Source organism: Coffea eugenioides, chromosome 11 (assembly GCF_003713205.1).
Source record: "Coffea eugenioides isolate CCC68of chromosome 11, Ceug_1.0, whole genome shotgun sequence".
Lineage (NCBI taxonomy): Eukaryota > Viridiplantae > Streptophyta > Magnoliopsida > Gentianales > Rubiaceae > Coffea > Coffea eugenioides.
Genome location: NC_040045.1, coordinates 25,720,146 through 25,741,691, shown reverse-complemented (window position 1 = coordinate 25,741,691; position 21,546 = coordinate 25,720,146). Strand labels below are relative to the sequence as shown.

The 21,546-nt window shown below is 33.4% G+C and overlaps 1 protein-coding gene across 1 annotated transcript in view; it reads left to right on the top strand.

Moving 5' to 3' along the window:
- LOC113752133 (B3 domain-containing protein Os07g0679700-like) overlaps positions 1-18,319 on the top strand; it is a 22,873-nt gene extending 4,554 nt beyond the window's left edge. Inside the window, exons 7-8 of the mRNA XM_027296265.1 lie at positions 17,724-17,876; positions 18,188-18,319. Of these exons, the coding sequence (XP_027152066.1) occupies positions 17,724-17,876; positions 18,188-18,319 (285 nt within the window). The remainder of the gene's footprint in view (positions 1-17,723; positions 17,877-18,187) is intronic.
- Positions 18,320-21,546: the final 3,227 nt, after the last annotated feature.

The window sequence follows — 21,546 nt, the reverse complement described above, 5'->3', positions numbered from 1 at the left end:
ATGGTACTTTGAATTCCATGTGGAATAAAATTGGTCTTGTATACTCTTCCCCCTTTGCTCTTTTTAGATATGTTTGAAATCCCATGAGAACATTTTGGAGGTAGAATTTCTGGTTGGGGTCCAAACCATTTCCACCAGTGATTGAACCAAATTGGGAATTCTTTACTGCAACTGTCTTTGAATGTGAAGAACCAGGAATGGTTGAATGGTCTAAAAAGGAAAGCACGTACCATGCCATTTTGTAATCTTGATATGTAAATCCATCTGGAATAAAGTTCACTGAAAAGGATTTTTTGGAATAAAGAGAAGTCCATTCATTAGGAGAACAAACTTTCTTTATTATACATTTTGAATAGGCTGACTATATTTGGATTTTTTCTAATCTGGAATAGAAATATTTCTACGATTGAGTATATTTCTCTAGTAAGAAAATCTGGTAATGAATTATTTTCTCCTTTAATGAATTCTATATCAAAATCAAAAACAGATAAAATAGCTTGCCATCTAGCAAATATTTGTTTTGAAACTATATTTTGAACATCTTTTTGTAAAATCTCTTTTGCAGATTTACAGTCTATTCTTATTAAAAATTTCTTGTTATATAAATCATCTTGAAATTTTGATATACATAAAACTATTGATAAAATTTCTTTTTTAATAGTTGAATAATTCTTTTGAGGATCAGACCAGGTTCCTGAATGAAATCTAACTAACTCTTCTTTCGACTTTTCTAATTTTTGTTTTAGTATTCCTCCATATCCTAATTCTGATGCATCCGTTTCAACTATCATGAATGCTTTAGGATGTGGTAAACATAAACACGGCAAGGATTTAACTTTTTCTTTTAAATATTTTATTTTTTGAGTATGTTCTTCTGTCCATGGTTTTGGATTTTTCTTTAATCTATTAAATAATATGGAGCATTCTTGTCTTAATTTAGGAAAGAAATCTGCTATATAATTTAAGCATCCTAAAAATCTTTGTAACTGATTTTTATCTTTTATTTCATCTGGAAATTTAGTAGTGAATTCTAAAGCTCTATTGATTGGTTTTATTGTTCCTTGGTATATATCATGTCCTAAAAATCTTATTTTTGTTTGGAATAATTTCATTTTTGGTGCAGAAACCACTAATCCGTTTTTTCTGACTATTTTTAAAAATATATTTAAATGTTTAAAATGTTGTTCTAATGATTCAGAAAATATTAATACATCATCAATATATACTATACTAAATGAACTGTAAGGATTGAAAATATCATTCATTATATTTTGAAATTCTGATAGTGCATTTTTTAATCCAAATGGCATTACATTCCACTCATAATGTCCAAAGGGTGTTGTGAATGCTGTTTTATATCTATCTTTTGGATTTATTAATATTTGCCAATATCCTGATTTTAAATCAAATTTTGAAAATATCTTTGCTTTAAATAGTCTATTAAGCAAATCTTTTTTATTGGGAATTGGATATCTAATCCATTGCAATACTTTATTTAATGGTTTATAATTTATTACTAATCTTGGAACTCCTCGTTCTTTTTCTGCTTGATTCATAACATAAAATGCAGAACAACTCCATGGTGATTTTGAGGGGTTTATTAGTTTTTTATCTATTAATATTTTTATCTCTTTTTTACAAAATTCTAATAAATCATAATTCATTTGTATTGGTCTAGCTTTAGTTGGAATATTCTTTTCATTAAAATCTTTTTCATAAGGTAATTCTATCATATGTTGTTTTCTATCCCAAAAAGCATTAGGAATATCTGCACAAATTTCTTTTTGTAATAACTCTTCTAGTTCTGATATTCTTTTTTGTATTTTAATATCTTTTAATTGTTCTTCAATTTTTAAATGAGACTTTTCTTCTTTAATATAGCTTATATGTTGTTGTACTTTGGTAATAGCATTTATTGTTTTATAAATAGAAGATGTTTGTAAAGTCTGTAATTCTCTCTGTTTTATTGGAGTCAAGAACTTAAAAGTAATAAATTTTCCCATTATGTTTATTGAAATTCCTTCATTATTTACTAAGAATGGATAAATCTGTATTAAAAAAAGGTGTTCCTAATATTATATCATGATTTATATTTTTTACAATTATGAAATTATGTTTAATACAATATTCATTGTTACATATTGATCCTTTTGTAAATTTATATTTTACTTGTAAATTTTCTCCATTTGCTGCCATCAATGTTTCTTTTGTCCTTTCACAATATTTAGTAGGAATTATTCCTTCTTTAATGCAACTTGCATCAGCTCCACTATCTATTAGAGCTACAAAGGTTTCTTTGAAATCTTCTACTGTAATTGTTACTAAAGCAAACCATTTTTGAAATGTCATTTTTTCTATAGTATTTAAATATTGATCAACGTCTACTGGTTTTTCTGATATGGATATTTCTTCTGTTTTAGAATTAGAAGTTGAGGGCTGATTATTTATTAAAGTTATTTTTGCTTCTATTTCTAAATCTTTTGTTTTTAATTCTATAATTTCTTGTTGTAATTGTTTTACTTGTATTTTTAGATTATTAATTTCTGATTGAAGATCTTTTGTAGTTTCTTTTTTCATTATATTTATATTTGGATATTTATCTATTAATTTCGAAATACTAAAAGGTTCTATTATTTTTGGCATTTTATCTTCTTGAATGATTAAACTTTTTAATCTTTCTAAATATTCCTTTTTAGCTATTGGATCTTCTATTTTTTCTATTATATCTAATAAAAATTCTTTATCTTCTTTTTTAGTTATAACATTTATATATTTTGGAGTATTAGAACAATTACAATCTTTTTCACTTTCTGAACTAGTTAAGTCATTATAAAAATCATCTTCTGAACTTTGATCTTTTTCATTTATTAATAAGTTTATTAATTTATTTTTAATTTCTTCTTCATCTGCACATATCTCTGTAATTTTTTCTTTTAATTTACATTTGTTTGCTTTATGACCTATTTTTCCACATTTGTAACAAACAATTTTTCTTTTATAAACTTTCTCTTTCTTTCTGGTTTATCTTCTTTAGGTCTTTTATATTTTAATTTTTTATTATATTTTTTAACTTTCTTTTTGTATGCTGATGGTGATTTAATTCTTTTGATTCCAAATGCATCACAAAATGATCCTACTTCCTTGGTTTTAGAACCATATTTTATTTGTAATCTTAATTCTGAACATAACATTAATCCTTCTTTTTTCACAAAAGCAAATAATTGTCCAAAAGTAATATTTTCAAATGAAATTACATCTGTTCCCATTTCCTTTTGTAAACTATCCATTATTCTTTGTGAAAATAAACTTGGTAATCCTGTTATAAATCTTTCTTTCCAGAATGAAGCATTACAATCTGGTCTTCTTAATACATTTGTTAAAAACATATCTTTATACCATCTAAAGTCTGATAATGTAGGACATCTTAAATTTGTTAAAAATGTTTTATTAGAATTTAATTCTTCTTTTGGATTTCCTATGAAATACATTACTATTGTTACTATTAGGAATTCTGCAGCATCTGATTGTATTTGAATATTTCCTTGATCATCTTCAATTTCTTGGGTGTGTTCTAGTATTGATAGTTTATCTTGTAATGTTAAAGCATTATCCCACCAATTTTTTAATTGTCCGGTAAATCCTGAGACTAATAATGTTGCAATATTTCTTTCTTGAAAGTTTTTAATTTTGTAAGCTAATCTAGCCATTCCCATTTCTTGCAAATTATTTAATACTTCATATTCAGCTTTTCCATCTATATTCCATTCATAAATTGAATCTCCATCATATTTGGTGGTACGAAATTTTGATCTTTCTTCGTATTGAATATCCGGAGGATTAGGTCTTGGATAATAATTTTTTGTACTTACCATTTTTCAATTTTTATTGGTATTATCATTTATCCTTCTTCTTCTTATTCTATTTAATTGATTTTCTCCTTCTTCTTCAAATTGAGTTTCTATAGGTAATATTATATTTTCTTCTAGATCTGAATTTATTGATTCTTCACTTGAATTTTCGAATTCCTCAGTTGAATTTTCTTTTATAATTTTGTCTAAAGTATTTATCTTGGGGGTTGAAGGTTTTATTTCCGTAATATTTTGTAAGGCTTGAGATATTTTATTTAGCATTAAGAGACACAAGACTCAAACGATATAAAACATCTTTACTCTCTATGATTCAAACAAATGTTTGTAATGGACCTATATATTTTAACTGTGCTCCAAATTTTTCAATAGATCTAACTGACCCACATATTTTGAATTCAGTCATATTAGATATTCATCTACAAGGAAATGAATTTGAAAAACACACAAAGAATTTTGCAATAATATATAGAATATATTATAGACCTCTATCATCACATTTAAATCCTAAATTTATAATGACTCCAACTCTTAAAGAAGAGACAACTTTATTACAAGTAGAGGCAGATAGACCTACAACTTATACACCAAAAAGATTAAAATGGAATGAAATAACAATACCAAGTGAATTTGAAATAAAAAATCCACAAATAGCAAGAAATATAGAACAAACTACTGCAGAAGATATTATAGAAAAACCTGATGGAAATACTTTAATAAGATTTGCTTCATTAAGAGAAAGACCTAGTTCAAGTTATTCATGGTTACCAGCAAGACATTCAAATTATGAATCTACTGAAATTAATTTTCCCTTAGAAAGTATCTCAAATTTTAAATATAAAACTCCTATTCCAGAAGTTATAAATCAGACTTTCAAGAATATTGAGTGAGAGTAGACAACGGAAGCTTGATAGATGCAAAACCTTGAATCTTCTTTATTGAATATAAAAGGTAGGGATGCTTGAATACAAAGGAGTGGTTGAACTTGAAAAGGATGATTACAATGTAGGGAGAAATAAATGTAATAAACAAACCATATCTAATAAATCATAAATATTTACAAGAAGATTTTGAAGATGAGGAAAATACAGAAAAAAGAATTTGGTTCTTTCAATTAGAATCTGAATATAAGAACAAATTAATTATAGAATGGAAAAATGAATTAGAAAAGAAAAAATTTGATTTTCCTTTCTTTACATGGCTAACATTTTATATGTCAAAATTAGGAATAAATGATATATATAATACATCTCAAATAAATGTTCAAACTAATTTATATAAAAAATGGAAATTAACAGACGAACAAATAATAACATCCATACATCCTCCATTACAAGAAGTAAAATTGAATATAGGAAAAGGAGAAGTAATAGCCTCACCTTTTAAAAAGGGAAGAGAAGCTGAATCAAGTACAAATAATTCAGAAAATTTGGAAGATATTAAAAAAATTTATCAACAGAATAATTATACAAATCAAATTCTTCATACAATATCTCAACATATGGAAGTATTAAATACAAAGATAGATACATTAAAGAAACCAGATTTAAAATTCCCTAATGATATTTCAGCACCTCATTTCCAACCTAGAAGTTTGACAAAAGAAAAGGAACAAGATTTAGTACAAAATATGAATAATCAAAAAATAACTAATACAGATAACCTATTAAATAAAATATCTCAAGCCTTACAAAATATTACGGAAATAAAACCTTCAACCCCCAAGATAAATACTTTAGACAAAATTATAAAAGAAAATTCAACTGAGGAATTCGAAAATTCAAGTGAAGAATCAATAAATTCAGATATAGAAGAAAATATAATATTACCTATAGAAACTCAATTTGAAGAAGAAGGAGAAAATCAATTAAATAGAATAAGAAGAAGAAGGATAAATGATAATACCAATAAAAATTGGAAAATGGTAAGTACAAAAAATTATTATCCAAGACCTAGTCCTCCAGATATTCAATACGAAGAAAGATCAAAATTTCGTACCACCAAATATGATGGAGATTCAATTTATGAATGGAATATAGATGGAAAAGCTGAATATGAAGTATTAAATAATTTGCAAGAAATGGGAATGGCTAGATTAGCTTATAAAATTAAAAATACTTTCAAGAAAGAAATATTGCAACATTATTAGTCTCAGGATTACCGGACAATTAAAAAATTGGTGGGATAATGCTTTAAACATTACAAGATAAACTATCAATATTAGAACATAACCAAGAAATTGAAGATGATCAAGGAAATATTCAGATACATCAGATGCTGCAGAATTCTTAATAGTAACAATAGTAATGTAATTTCATAGGAAATCCAAAAGAAGAATTAAATTCTAATAAACATTTTTAACAAATTTAAGATGTCCCTACATTATCAGACTTTAGATGGTATAAAGATATGTTTTTAACAAATGTATTAAGAAGACCAGATTGTAATGCTTCATTCTGGAAAGAAAGATTTATAACAGGATTACCAAGTTTATTTTCACAAAGAATAATGGATAGTTTACAAAAGAAATGGGAACAGATGTAATTTCATTTGAAAATATTACTTTCGGACAATTATTTGCTTTTGTGAAAAAAGAAGGATTAATGTTATGTTCAGAATTAAGATTACAAATAAAATATGGTTCTAAAACCAAGGAAGTAGGATCATTTTGTGATGCATTTGGAATCAAAAGAATTAAATCACCATCAGCATACAAAAAGAAAGTTAAAAAATATAATAAAAAATTAAAATATAAAAGACCTAAAGAAGATAAACCAGATAGAAAGAGAAAGTTTATAAAAAGAAAAATTGTTTGTTACAAATGTGGAAAAATATGTCATAAAGCAAACAAATGTAAATTAAAAGAAAAAATTACAGAGATATGTGCAGATGAAGAAGAAATTAAAAATAAATTAATAAACTTATTAATAAATGAAAAAGATCAAAGTTCAGAAGATGATTTTTATAATGACTTAACTAGTTCAGAAAGTGAAAAAGATTGTAATTGTTCTAATACTCCAAAATATATAAATGTTATAACTAAAAAAGAAGATAAAGAATTTTTATCAGATATAATAGAAAAAATAGAAGATCCAATAGCTAAAAAGGAATATTTAGAAAGATTAAAAAGTTTAATCATTCAAGAAGATAAAATGCCAAAAATAATAGAACCTTTTAGTATTTCGAAATTAATAGATAAATATCCAAATATAAATATAATGAAAAAAGAAACTACAAAAGATCTTCAATCAGAAATTAATAATCTAAAAATACAAGTAAAACAATTACAACAAAAAATTATAGAATTAAAAACAAAGTTCTACAATGGATTAGATATCCCATTCCTAATAAAAAAGATTTGCTTAATAGATTATTTAATGCAAAAATATTCTCAAAATTTGATTTAAAATCAGGATATTGGCAAATATTAATAACACCAAAAGATAGATATAAAACAGCATTCACAACACCTTTCGGTCATTATGAATGGAAAGTAATGCCATTTGGATTAAAAAATGCACCATCAGAATTTCAAAATATAATGAATGACATTTTTAATCCTTATAGTTCCTTTAGTATTGTTTATATAGATGATGTGTTAATATTTTCTGAATCATTAGAACAACATTTTAAACATTTGAATATATTTTTAAAAACAGTCAAGAAAAATGGATTAGTAGTCTCTGCCCCAAAAATGAAATTATTCCAAACAAAAATAAGATTTTTAGGACATGACATATACCAAGGAACAATAAAACCAATCAATAGAGCTTTAGAATTTACTTCTAAATTTCCAGATGAAATAAAAGATAAAAATCAATTACAAAGATTTTTAGGATGCTTAAATTATATAGCAGATTTCTTTCCCAAATTAAGACAAGAATGCTCTATATTATTTAATAGATTAAAAAAGAATCCAAAACCATGGACAGATGAACATACTCAAAAAATAAAATATTTAAAAGAAAAAATTAAATCATTACCATGTTTATGTTTACCACATCCTAAAGCATTCATGATAGTGGAAACAGATGCATCAGAATTAGGATATGGGGGGATATTAAAACAAAAATTAGAAGAGTCAAAAGAAGAGTTAGTTAGATTTCATTCAGGAACCTGGTCTGATCCTCAAAAGAATTATTCAACAATTAAAAAAGAAATTTTATCAATAGTTTTATGTATATCAAAATTTCAGGATGATTTATATAACAAGAAATTTTTAATAAGAATAGACTGTAAATCTGCAAAAGAGATTTTACAAAAAGATGTTCAAAACATAGTTTCAAAACAAATATTTGCTAGATGGCAAGCTATTTTATCAGTTTTTGATTTTGATATAGAATTCATTAAAGGAGAAAATAATTCATTACCAGATTTTCTTACTAGAGAATATACTCAATCTGTAGAAATATTTCCTATTCCAGATAGAAAAAATCCAAATATAGTCAGCCATTCAAAATGTATAATAAAGAAAGTTTGTTCTCCCAATGAATGGACTTCTCTTTATTCTAAAAAATCCTTTTCAGTAAGATTCATTCCAAATGGATTAAATATCAAGATTACAAAATGGCATGGTATCATGCTTTCCTTTTTAGACCATTCAATCATTCCTGGTTCTTCACATTCAAAGAAAGTTGCAGTAGAGAATTTCCAATTTGGTTCAATCATTAGTGGAAATGGTTTGGACCCCAACCAGAAATTCTACCTCCAAATGTGCTCATGGGATTTCAGACATATCTAAAAAGAGCAAAGGGGGAAGAATATACAAGGTCAATTTTATTTCATATGGAGTTCAAAGTTCCATGGATTTTTTGCTGGAGTTTCAAGATCCATCAAGAATTAGAAAAGCCACTTCCAATGTCATTGGTCAGAGAATTCAAAATTAAATGGTGGACAGGATTCAATTAGGAATTTGGAGATCAAGTAAATGTCATCAGATTCCTAACAACCGGGGACAAACTCAAGTGGACAAAACAGCTACCTACTCCAACCACTACGGTACCTACTACAACAACTTCTCCACCTATTTCAACCACTATGGCACCTACCCCAACAACTACTCCAATAAAGAAAGAAAAAGAAAAAGATACCGAGATGGTATCCGAGGCAAGTTCAAATGACTTTCTGATGAAAAAGATGATTCAAGATCCAAGACTACTCAAAGAATATTTGGACTATTTGCAAAAGCAGGATAAGAAAGAAGAAACCAACAAAATTGACGAGTCAGCAGAATCATCTGAATCTACTTTCGATCCTTTCGGAGGACCATGCGGACAAGATCCAAATGACTTTTGAAAAAGATGTCGGCCATAAATAAAGTGTCGACTCAAAAGACAAATGAAATTCAAATGAAGATGAAATGAGAAGTCCCGAGCCTCTATAAATAGAATCAAAATTCAGAAGAAAGGCATCGGCGAAATCATCGACCATAGATCAGTTAAAATCTCCCTACTTTGTAATCATCCTTTTCAAGTTCAACCACTCCTTTGTATTCAAGCATCCCTACTTTTTATATTCAATAAAGAAGATTCAAGGTTTTGCATCTATCAAGCTTCTGTTGTCTACTCTCACTCAATATTCTTGTAAGTCCATTTATATTAAGACTATTACTTTTCTATGCAATCATTCATAGATAGCAGCCTGGGGAGGTAGAATTTCTGGTTGGAGTCCAAACCATTTCCACCAATGATTGAACCAAATTGGAAATTCTCTACTGCAACTAAAACATCTTTACTCTCTATGATTCAAACAAATGTTTGTAATGGACCTATATATTTTAACTGTGCTCCAAATTTTTCAATAGATCTAACTGACCCACATATTTTTAGAGAAAAATAATTTTGTCAACTACTGGTAGGTCCCAACACGCGAGAAGGAGAAGTCAATATCGAAATCATTCACTAGGAAATAAAAATAAATTTGCCAAAGTACTGATCATGTGAGAAGATGCGGTAATATTATTTCAACTTCGTTCATGTATCAAGTATATGTACCTTACTAAATATGTACTTGATACATGAACACACCAATAATATACCACTTTGCTTTTTTTCAAAAGCTATCACTTCCAACTTTTCTTTTAAAAGCGACAGCTATCCAATGTGACAGAAAAAGTGAGAGAAGGAGGTGCAGAGGAGAAGATGCCCAAAACTTCAGTGAATGAGAGGTGAAATTTGGTGATACTTCTCTCATCTCTTTTCTTATTTGGACACTTTTAGGGAAGCGAGATAGTACCTAAAATAGTAGGAATCAACTCGGAGAACTGGAATTTGTGATTACCGATGAAGCTTCTCTTTCCTATCGAAAATAGCTAGTCGTCAGCTATAGTTGCAACAGTGGCCCTTTCATTGCCCTCCCTTGGTCTTTCTTTTGAAATAAGGACTTTTCCCGTCGGTTAGCAGGTATGAATTTATTTCTTTAAGTTTTTCTATACTCATTAGTAGATATGAATTAGAAACGTATTTGGATTAATTATAGCGCTTATGTAATGGGTCAAGGTTGGATTAATTATGATTGTGTCCAAAATAAAATTTAGAAATTTAGATTTATCTGGCTAATTTGTGTTGTTGGAATTTATTTTGGGCTAAACACAAGTTTAACACTTATCTCATATATAATTCAAAGTACACAATAAATTAGTCCAAATTCATTTGATATTTAGTGAAAATATTAAAATAACTGTTATATCTTTTAATATAAAATTTCTAGCTAGTAATTAATTTTACGAAATAACTATTAGTAGAAGTTTCATGTTTATTGACTTTAGCTATAATAGTAATTAATTATACTTATAATCATAATGGTCCAACTATTTGAATAATTTTCTAAAATGCAGTAATAATTTTAATAAACATTTAAAATTTCGAAGTTCTTCTAATAAATGAACAAATGATCATTATAGCGGGTTTACATTATAGATAAGATTTTTAACTTATTAATATAATAGAAATAAATTATTACTATTACAAAATGTTTTAAACTACTTGTTGTATTTTTTTCATATATCTTTAATTATTTTGTGATGAATTAATCATTTATATTGATACGTGTAACAATTCCAATGCCGAGCAAGGATATTGATTGGGAACATGATAAACCCATAGGTGGGAATAGAAAAATTGTGAGATACAATTATTGTAGAAAAGTAATGCATGGTGGCATTACAAAGTTGAAAGAACATGTCGATCATGTCATAGGACAAGTTGAAACTTGTTCAAGGGCACCAAGAGAAGTTATAGATGTAATAAAAATGCATCTAAAGGCTGCTAAGGTTCAAAGAGCTACAATTAAAAAAAAAAAGAAGAAATATTAAACTCTCTGCAACAAGAAAATACATATAGTAATTTCAACATAGTTGGCGATGAGGAGGATAAAGACATTTTTGAAATTGATGAAGAAAGCAGGATGGCGTTGGGAAAAAAACAGATGAAGCAAGCAATAAGAGAGAGCCAATACTTGCAATTTTTAGATGAACAACGAAGGCATTCAATATCTGAGAGTCGACCTTCTATGTTTATGTCAGGTATTATTTGTAAACTAAAATATTATAACAAATTTGATGTCATTTTATTAAATATAATTAAATAAAGTTGTAATTTATTTATTCATTTTTTATTTGTTAAACATTGTGAATTCTAGGATATATGAGTGCTGGCACTTCAAAACCAACGACTTTTGAAAATAAAAGAGGATTGTCACATAATTTTAGTGTCTGACAAGCGGATGAAATGACAAGCAAAGGAATTAACTCACATATGTTTCTTTCGAAACAAAAATCAGTCAAATCAATGTTTGCAGGGGAAAATATAAAAAGAGTGGGTAAAGCAATTTCAAAATTTTTTCATTTCAATGCTATACCATTTCATGCAGCTGACGATCCTTATTATCAATCGATGATTGATAAAATTGTCAAAACTAGTAGTAGTATTAAAAGCCCTTCAGTTTATCAAATTGAAAATGAATATTTAGATGGAAAATTTGAAGAGCCTGAGAAATATTTTGGAGATATTTATGATAAATTTTCAACTTTTGATTGTACACTTATGTGTGATGGGTGGAGTATCCATACAAAACATCCAATAATAAATTTTATGGTATACTGTGATAGGCATATAATATATCATAGTTTAGTTGATTGTACCAATGTCAAGAAAACTGTTGAATATATTTTCAAGTTAACAGACAAGGTAGTAGAGGCTATGGGAGAAAACAATGTTGTGCAAGTTGTGACAGATAGCGAATCTAGTATGAAAGCAGCTGTACAACTGTTGATGAAAAAAAAGAAAAAATCTATTCTGGTAACCTTGCGCTGCTCATTGTATAGATTTGATGTTGGAAGATATTGGCAAGATAGATAATATAAAAGAAACTATTACTCAAGGGAAGAAGATAACAAGTTTCATATATAACAACAACAAAATAGTGAATCTGATGAAGATATATATAAGAAAAAGGGAAATGCTACGTCCAGGTATCACTAGATTTGCAACTGAATTCATTTCTATGGAAAGTCTTTTTTGGCATTCTACAGAACTGAAAAAAATATGCACCTCAGATAAATGGACAGAGTTCAATAACACTACCAAGAGAAAAACAGAAGTTGTTAAGTAGCTGAGTTGATATTGTCAGAGAAGTTTTGAAAAAATGTTAGAAATGAGTGTGCAATAATGGAGCCTCTGGTCAAAGTTTTAAAAACTATTGATAAAGATAATAAACCAATATTGCCAATTATTTACGAAGCAAAGGATAGAGCAAAAATGGCTATTCAAAAGTCGGTGAAATCTTGGAAAAAGATTTGGAAAGTGATTGATAATAGATGGTACAACTAACTTCGTTGTGATTTACATCCAGCAGGTAATTAAAATATTACATGCAATTTAAATATGTAATATATATGTATTTATTTATTTTCTAATTTTGTGATTTTATTGTATTTAGCATATTTTTTGAACCCGATCCTTCAATATTCTGGAACTTGTGTGTTTAATCTGGATGATGTTCGAAAAGGATTAAAAAAATCATTGCAAAGTTGGAGCCGAATTTAGATGCACAAGTTGATTCAATAAATAAGGTGTTCTTTTGATTATTTTATTTATTTATATTCATGAACAAATTTTAAAATTTTAACACCAATGTATATATTATTTTTGTAGATCAAAATTTTTGTAGACAAAAAAGGAGGATTTGGAAGTGTTATTGCAGCAAGAGCATTATCGAAATATTTACCAGATTTCAACTTAATTCATACTTATATAAATATTTAAATCATATTAATGAAGTTAATATTTTTATAATCTTAAAATAATAATAATAATAATGAATTATTATTATTATTACTTTGTTTGTTTAGATGAATGGTGGTTTAACTACGGTGAATATGCGCCAAATCTAAAAAAAAATTGCAGTGAAAATATTGAGTCAAACCTGCACATCCTCTGGTTGTGAGCGAAATTGGAGTATATGGTCATTAATTCATACAAAACTACGTAACCGTTTGGCAGTTAAAAAATTGCATAAATTAGTTTTGTGCATTACAATATGCGATTAAAGGTGAAAAATTTTGATGCATCAAAGAGATACTGATGATTTCTACAACCCAATTGACTTAAATCACATTTTTTCATCAAGATGATATATTGGATGATTGGATAAGAGAAAATGAACAATCCACATTGCCTGAAGATAATCTGGATTGGTTGGATAAGGGCATTCGTCAAATTGAATCAGAAAGTGGTGAATATCAAGAATATGACAATGATGATTTTGGTGATACATTGTCCCAATATATTACCAAAAAAATAAGAAAAGGGTTGCTGAATCATCAAATAGGAAGCAGAAAAGTAAGACTAAACAAACCAGTAAGCATATTGTTTCATCCTCTTCGAATAAAAGTGACAGTGGTAATGATGATGATGACAATGGTGACAATGGAAATGGAGGGGACAATTCTTTGAAACGCAGTGGTGGTTACATTCAAGATTGCCAACAAATAGGAGGTATGTCATAGGTTCAAAGACAAGATAATTATTATGCCACTCAAGATACTAATCATGACTATCGTTCTGACATAGAAGCATAACGTCAATTCCTCAATAATTTAACCCAATTTTCGAGTGAGGATACTTTCTCCCACTGTTTAGGGTTACAAAGATATAGAAAAGTCGATAAGCAGATGCAAAATTTGGATATACACCCAACCTATGAGTATGAATCTATCCAAAACTGAAGCACTAGTCAATTGGGATATGGTTACGACCAATCATATGGAATCACCCCTGACTATTACAGTGAATATGGGTCATTTGGTGGATCTGGACAAGTTGAAAGGTCTACTAGCATTCATAGTAGTGAATACTATGAAAAAGAAATAGATAAATCTCATGACGGTTCTTCTTTTGATTCCAATAGTGGTCATGATTCTACTGCATCATATAGTAGTAGCGATAGTGTTAACTATAGCGATAGTGTTAACTATCGAGGGTTTGGATGCTACCACCATATTTAGCAATTCATCTCCCATCCAGAAGTTCTTCCGTCTAATGATTATGAAACATCTAGTCAATCTTTACATTCAATAAATACACCAGATAGCTCTTTTACACTATCTACTCAAGGTCCTATGCCACTTCCACATCTGTTTTACTGTTCATCTAGAAATAAAGGTAATTTTGAACCACATCGTTATTCTACTTGATATTAACAGGTACGAAAATATAAAGTAATAATATTTTTTTTACATATTTGCCTTTCATTTAATATGATTTCTTTTTGTTTTTGACAGGAGATTGACGATGAAATAAGCGAAATTATTCCAACTTTATGCTATAAATAAATTCTTATTTTGTATTGTTAATGGTTAATATTACTTTTGCAATTATTAGTTTTAAAATTGTGGTCTGTGTTATTTTAATTTTGTTTGTGATGCCATTGCATTAAATGATTAAAAGTACTTATTGTATTTAATATGTATACAAATAGTACATTTTACAAATTTTCTTTTGCTATTTTTTATTATTATTGTTTAGCATACTTTTTTATATTATTAACAATTTTTAGAATATTAAATGTTTCAAAATTTGCGTCTTACTGAACCCGCGACCGATATACCAAGATCGATGTGGAACGTTCCCGACCGCGACCGTGACTTTGAACCTATGTTTTCAGACTCGATCAGAGTATCGACTCAGTCGAGCTCAGGGGTCAAGGATCAATGGATCTGATCGGATTCGATCGGGGTTGAACCGGATGACGTCATAAATAAAAATTATTTAAAAATTAAAATATTGTATGTAAAATACCTAAGAGCATGTTAATATTAATAAAAGTATATTCATATATATTTGATGTTTCAAATATATTTAACAAGAAAATATAAAGAAATTAGAACAATCGAGTTTTTAGAGTTTGACTGGGTTTTTAGAGTAACTCAGACCGGACACTCGGCTGGTTCCAATTCGATCGGCCGGTCCGGTCTGAGTTTTAAAACATAGCTTTGAGCCATGATTGTATGCGAGCGTACTAGAATAGATTGATCATCAGCATCCAGAACTTACAATGTAACCTTGGCTTAGAGACTAAGAACTTCACTGAATTTCAGTTGTGTAAATTTACTGCATGACCCCGGAACTGCATTCATGCTTCAACTGGAGCAGCTAAAGCACAAAGCTATATATATGTATAGCTGCTAGGTCGACTTGAACTTGTCTACTGCCAGGAATCAATTGGAGAAACTTTCAATCCTAGGCCTAGTATTTTTGCACAAGAATAACCTTGACCAAATAAATTCTGCAGAGATTTGTTTTTACAGTTCGCAAGAAAATTGTCATGTCCACTTCAGTCACCCATCAAAATCATGATACTTTAGAAACAAACATGACAGTAGCATATCACATTTTTGCTACTTTCATATCACAGAATTAAAGTATAAATGAAGTGATTTTACTGACAATCCAAAGGTCAACCTGATTTAGTCTATACCCTTATTCATCCTTTAGTTACAGTTTAATTCGTTACAATGCTGCTCAAGGGCGTCTGAGAAGTACTGAAGGTATGAGAGACACATGGGTTTCTGTTTCTACTCAATCATAAGGGTTGTTCAGATTTCATATCCTCATTTTCCTGGAGTTACTAAACTAGCATAAGCAGAAGAGAAAGTTTGCCGCAAGTAATAGAACTGACTTTTCTTTCAGGTATGATTTTTATCCTAAGTGTAACTCAAAACATCAATTTCTGACCATAACTACAGAGGCTTGAGTAGTCCTTTTAAAAAACAGCAAGCTTTTCAAGAAAATTACCTTGTTGTTTTATAGGGCATCTTCAAAATGCGGTAGAGCTCAACTAAGATGACAGGCTTGTTTTACTCGGGATGCAGTAAATTCTGATTGGACTGACTTAGAACTTGGGAAGTTAATAAACTGCTCCCAATTACAATAAGGAGTAGACGAGTAGTAATACAAGTTTCCTTTGGTGTGGTAAGGAGAGTAAGAAGGTTCACTACTTTCATGAGACTTCATACAGCCATCTAATTCCATTTCCATAGAATCAGAAGGAGGTAAATAATATTACTTCTCATCTTAGTTTTCTGAGTCCCACGATTTCCACTGCTAGGCAATTGGCTCATCTTAGTTTTCTGAATCCCATGATAAGTGCTATTACTTTGCCGGGGTATGTCTAGTGTAAAGTTTGTTAAAAGATGAATTCCCTGCTTTCCTTTTGGTTTTCTAAGTTCTTTGATTATGCATCCAAGTCTTTCTTTGGGGAAAAGTTAAAGACTTCCATCCATTGAAACTATACTCCTAATGATCTTCATGGAAGTTTGCAAGCTATGAAACTATACTCCTAATGATATGAACTGATACTCTACATCCAAATGAATTGAAGTACAATCAGCAAATTCTACTGACTTGCCGGTGCCTGGCAGCAGTTCCATCAGTCAGTGCTGCATTCATTCCTGAGCTGCTTTATTTTCTTAATTCCAGATGAAATGTAAAACCTCTGTTTATGTATGATGTTGCTGAAGCAATTTTTTCTATTCATAATTTAGGAGGTAAAGACGCCCTTTGGTTAAGGTGTTGTTTCTTAACTTTCTTTTAGAATTTGACTACCCACACAATTCAAGGGCTGCAACCTAAAAGTATCTTCTTGCTGAGCTTTTTTCTGATGTGGACCCTTTCCATCCATGGACCATCTCACAAGCATGCTTGTGAGATCATCTATGGATGGAACAGGTCTACAACAGACCTTATCTTGGTTCAAGCCATAAAGAAATTATGATAGAAATGCAATACTTAGTAAATTTCAGGACACAAGTTAATGTGTTGAATGATTGAGTGACACCATCAAATTATTCTGTTGGAACATAGAGGTTCCCAAATGCAACACTACATCAGAGGTAATATATGCTGCCATTATAATTACAGGTCCGGTGCCTTTACTGTCCACAGAATCAAATATAAATCTTTGGGTACGTTTAACTATTCGATTACCATTACTGCAACTTTACAAGAAAGATTTCGATAACATGAATTGTTACCATTATTAAATCCCACTCAGTAACACACTGCAAAAACCCTTCCGAACTTAGGATTCTACATCTCTTATGATTCAATCCACACTAGTTAAAGCAATAAGAATTGCCTAGTATTAAAATATTAGTCCGTGGAGAACATAAACAACATTAGCGGGATGGAACTAAATGCCAGTTTTATGGTTTCGACTACAAATCCTCAGTTGGCTTCCTATTCCACCCCAATCAGGTTTCAAACCCTAAATCTTGCAAATCCAAACTATATTCGTTTCCCAAATGCTTCGTTTCAAACTGGCAAAAGTTGGTCTAAATGCAAATATACTTGTAAACAGGCTACAAAATTTGTTCCCAAGGTGAAGACCTCAACTACAACTACTACTGATTGTTCTGTTGAACATGTAGATTCTAGTAGTAGTTTAGAACCTAGTTTACGGTCTTTCGAACAACTGCTTGGTCATAAAGATTATCATACTTTCGAAGAGAAGGTTGGTTTACTGATGGAGTATTTCTTGATCCATTGTCGGGTTGTTGTATTCATAAAATGGTTGTTGAGTGAGGGTGCTCACCTCGGCAGTACCTTGTGGCCGAGGTGACCTCGTTTCGTCTCCTACACGAACACAGCCATTCCCCGATCCGGACCCTGGGCTCGGCTCGGTCCATGGTCTCCTACTTGGATGACCTCTGCACCCCAGGCTACCACCTCGGCTAGACGCTGATGATGTCAACACCCCTGACAACATCCAGGACCAGTGCTTTATCTGAAAAGCACTGGGTGATCTTAATGACTACTGCGCAGGACCCCCGTCATCCAGCCCAGGCGGCTACAGTGTCAGAGTCAGGCCTCCTGGCAGGGAACAGAGCCGTAATGTCAGGACATGGGTCCCACCAGCATGAACCCTCTGTCCTGACCTCCACTCCCACTCTATAAATACCCCTCCTGTACATTTCGCAAGTAAGCATACTGTTCATTTGACAATACTACTGCTTTTCTCTCGTTCTCATACTAACTTGATCGTCGGAGTGATCCCAGGGGAGAAGCCCCGCCATTCACTTCGGACATGAGGATACACCTCACTTCATCTCAGAGGAGCCTGATTCTGGTCGGTTCAACTGGGAACAGATTACCTAAAATGAGATCCACGCGCTCCAAAAGTGGAAGAGTTCCCTCGACCGGGGCTGGGTAGACGTCCGGAGCCCAGCAAGATCGTATTTCTGAAGAACAAGGGTCCCCAAGGACCCAGCCCCACAACGAAAACGCCATCGCCAAGATGGCCGAATTCGTGGCTGATAACCCAAACATCTTCGAAGAACTCGGGAGGTACTTCAAGAGGCAGGGGAAGGAAAAAGCTGAATCCTCCCCGAGGACCGAGCCGAAGCGAGAAAGATACAACGTAAATCTGCTCGGTACGCGCTCCGCGATGGAGAACTGTATAAACGCTCATACCTTGGCCCTGGCTGAGGTGCGTTACACCCGAGGCAGGACGCCAGGTCCTCCATGAGATACACGAAGGCCTATGCGGGGCTCACGTCGGCCACAGGATGTTAGCCAGGAAGACCTTACTTCTTGGATATTTCTGGCCTTCCCTTCGACAAGATGCCCAAAATCTTGTTCTCAGTTGCCCATCCTGCCAAGTCCACGCCCCTGAGCTTCACCAACCCTCGAACTTCATGGTTCCAATCACCTCACCCTGGCCGTTTGAGCAATGGGGGACAGACATCATCGGTCCTTTCCCTAAAGCGGTCGGGGGCTATACCTTTCTGGTGACCGCTGTGGACTACTTCACTAAGTGGGTCGAGGCCGAGCCTCTGCGGACCATCTCAGGGCTGGCCATTCAAAAATTCTTTTGGAAATGCATTATCTGCCGCTTCGGCATACCTCAGATCATTATCTCGGACAATGGAAGGCAGTTTGCCGAGAACCCATTTAAGGCTTGGTGCCAGAACCTCGGCATCAAACAACATTTCACATCGGTAGGCCACCCTCAGGCCAATGGTCAGGCAGAAAATTTTAACCGAACTCTCTTGCATGGCCTCAAGACCCGACTACACCGACTGGATCATCTTGGGTGGAGGAACTCCCCAGTGTTCTGTGGTCATATCGGACCACGCCGAGGTCATCCACGCAAGAGACCCCCTTCTCCTTGACCTATGGAGCCGAGGCTGTCATCCCTGCTGAGCTCCTCACACCCAGTCCTCGACTAACAGCCTATGTAGCCGAGATGAACGGGGAAGAGAGGCAGTTAGATCTCGACCTCATCGACGAGAAAAGAGACCTCGCCTCAGCTCGGATAGCGTCCTACAAGAACACCCTGGCCCACTACTACAATGCCCGCGTCAAGCATCGGCGATTCCTGCCAGGAGACTTGGTGCTTAGAAAAAACTCGGTCAGCCGAGCTGAACCGCAAGGGAAATTGGGCCCGAAATGGGAAGGCCCTTACCGAGTTGTGGAATCTAGTCTAAGTGGGTATTGCAAATTGAGCTACCGAGATGGCTCTCTAGTGCCGAGGACTTGGCACGCCGAGAATCTCAGGCTGTATTATGCTTGAAAATTTTACTAAGTTATCACTTCAGCTGCTTTGTTATTTTTCAATATGATTGTGCCACACATCTGTTATTAAAAAATAAGGGGGACAAACAGGGGACGCAAGCATGAAATTAAAAGAGCCGAACTGAGAAGAAAATATTTCATTTAACGAAGAAGAGGCATTACAAAAAGAAGATAAAGACCGAGGTCAGGAGTACTGCTAAGCATCTCCCACCTCGGTTTTACATTTAGATCCCTATGAGCTAGGCCTCCACTTCGGCTCCCCCTTGGCCAGTTGCCTCCGCGGCTTCTCCCCCGCCGGGGTGAGTATCTTCTCCACCTCCTCCTTGCTCTTCGGCAGCCTCCTCGCCGACGTCACCCCCAGTGTCCTCTCCTCCTTCCTCCTCGAACACTTCGTCGAGCTCGGACAGCCACTTGTTGAACTCGTCCTGGACCTCGGCCAAGTTTCTTCCAGCCTGAATGCCATCGGCCATCCGATCGCACAGTTCCTTGGAGTCTTCGTTATAATTGGCACTATTCTTCAAAGACTCCAAGGCTTCGGAGGAGAGGTGAGCCGCGGCCTCATCAATAGCCGACGTGAAGCCAAGCATGAAGCTCGGCCTCGTCAGTTGGCCGAGATCCCCAAGGAAGGTCTCGGACCTCCGGAAATCCTCAACAGCCGAGGTCCTTGCACTCTCGAGGGCCTGCTCATGGGTCTTCTTCGCCTCCTCTGACCTCTTCTGCTCTTCCTCCAGAGCCGACCTCAGACTATTGATAGTGGCCTCGGCCTCCTCCTCCTTAGTCTCGGCCTCTTGAAGCCGTCTCTGAAGCTCGGACTTCTCGGACTCAGACACAACCAGCTTTTTCTTCAGCTTGGCAATCTGATCTTGCAGTTTGCCGGTGTCCTGCTCCTCAAGCAACTCACAGTACCGATGTGCCATCTCGGCCACAAAGGCTGTGTTGGAGGCCGTGGTCACCATGACGCTTTGGAACATCTCGGCCGGAATCAGTTTCCTGGTGAACTCCAAGTCCCTCGGCAAGGTGGACTGCATCACCAGGTCTTGTGCAACCCGAGGGTGGCTGCATCGGTCGTTGACCTTGAGCGACCAGTCCGGACACCAATGCTCGCCGGGGTGAGATTTATCTTTCCCAGAAAACACTGGGCGGCTTTGGTAACGGTTCCATAGTGAAGACACCGTCACCGCGTTGACTGGAGCCTTCAACTGTTTGCCTCGGCCATGTGGAGGTGGAAGTGCCGTGGTCACCCCTAATGGCACCCCTTCTGGCACCGAAGAGGTGGACCCTGTGGCCGCAGCAGCCGAGCTGCTCTGGGCTGCTGTGGTGGGGGTGGTCTTCTCTACCGAGGTCTTGGAAGACAGCCCTTGGGACTTCTTTTTGGGCGGAGGCGCCGAAGTCTCCCCCGAGTTCTTTCTCTTCGACCTCTTGGCCACCTCGGCCGAGCTCGATGTGATGATGTCGGACAGTTTAGTCACTGCACAAGAAACAAATATTATCATATGCCTTAGCCGAAGTGAAAGCAAAGCTATGAAAGAAAAATTACAGGGTTTCTCAAGTTTAATGGAAAAGAAGGGAGGCTTGTCAGGAGGGATCAGAGCTCGGCTAATTCCCCC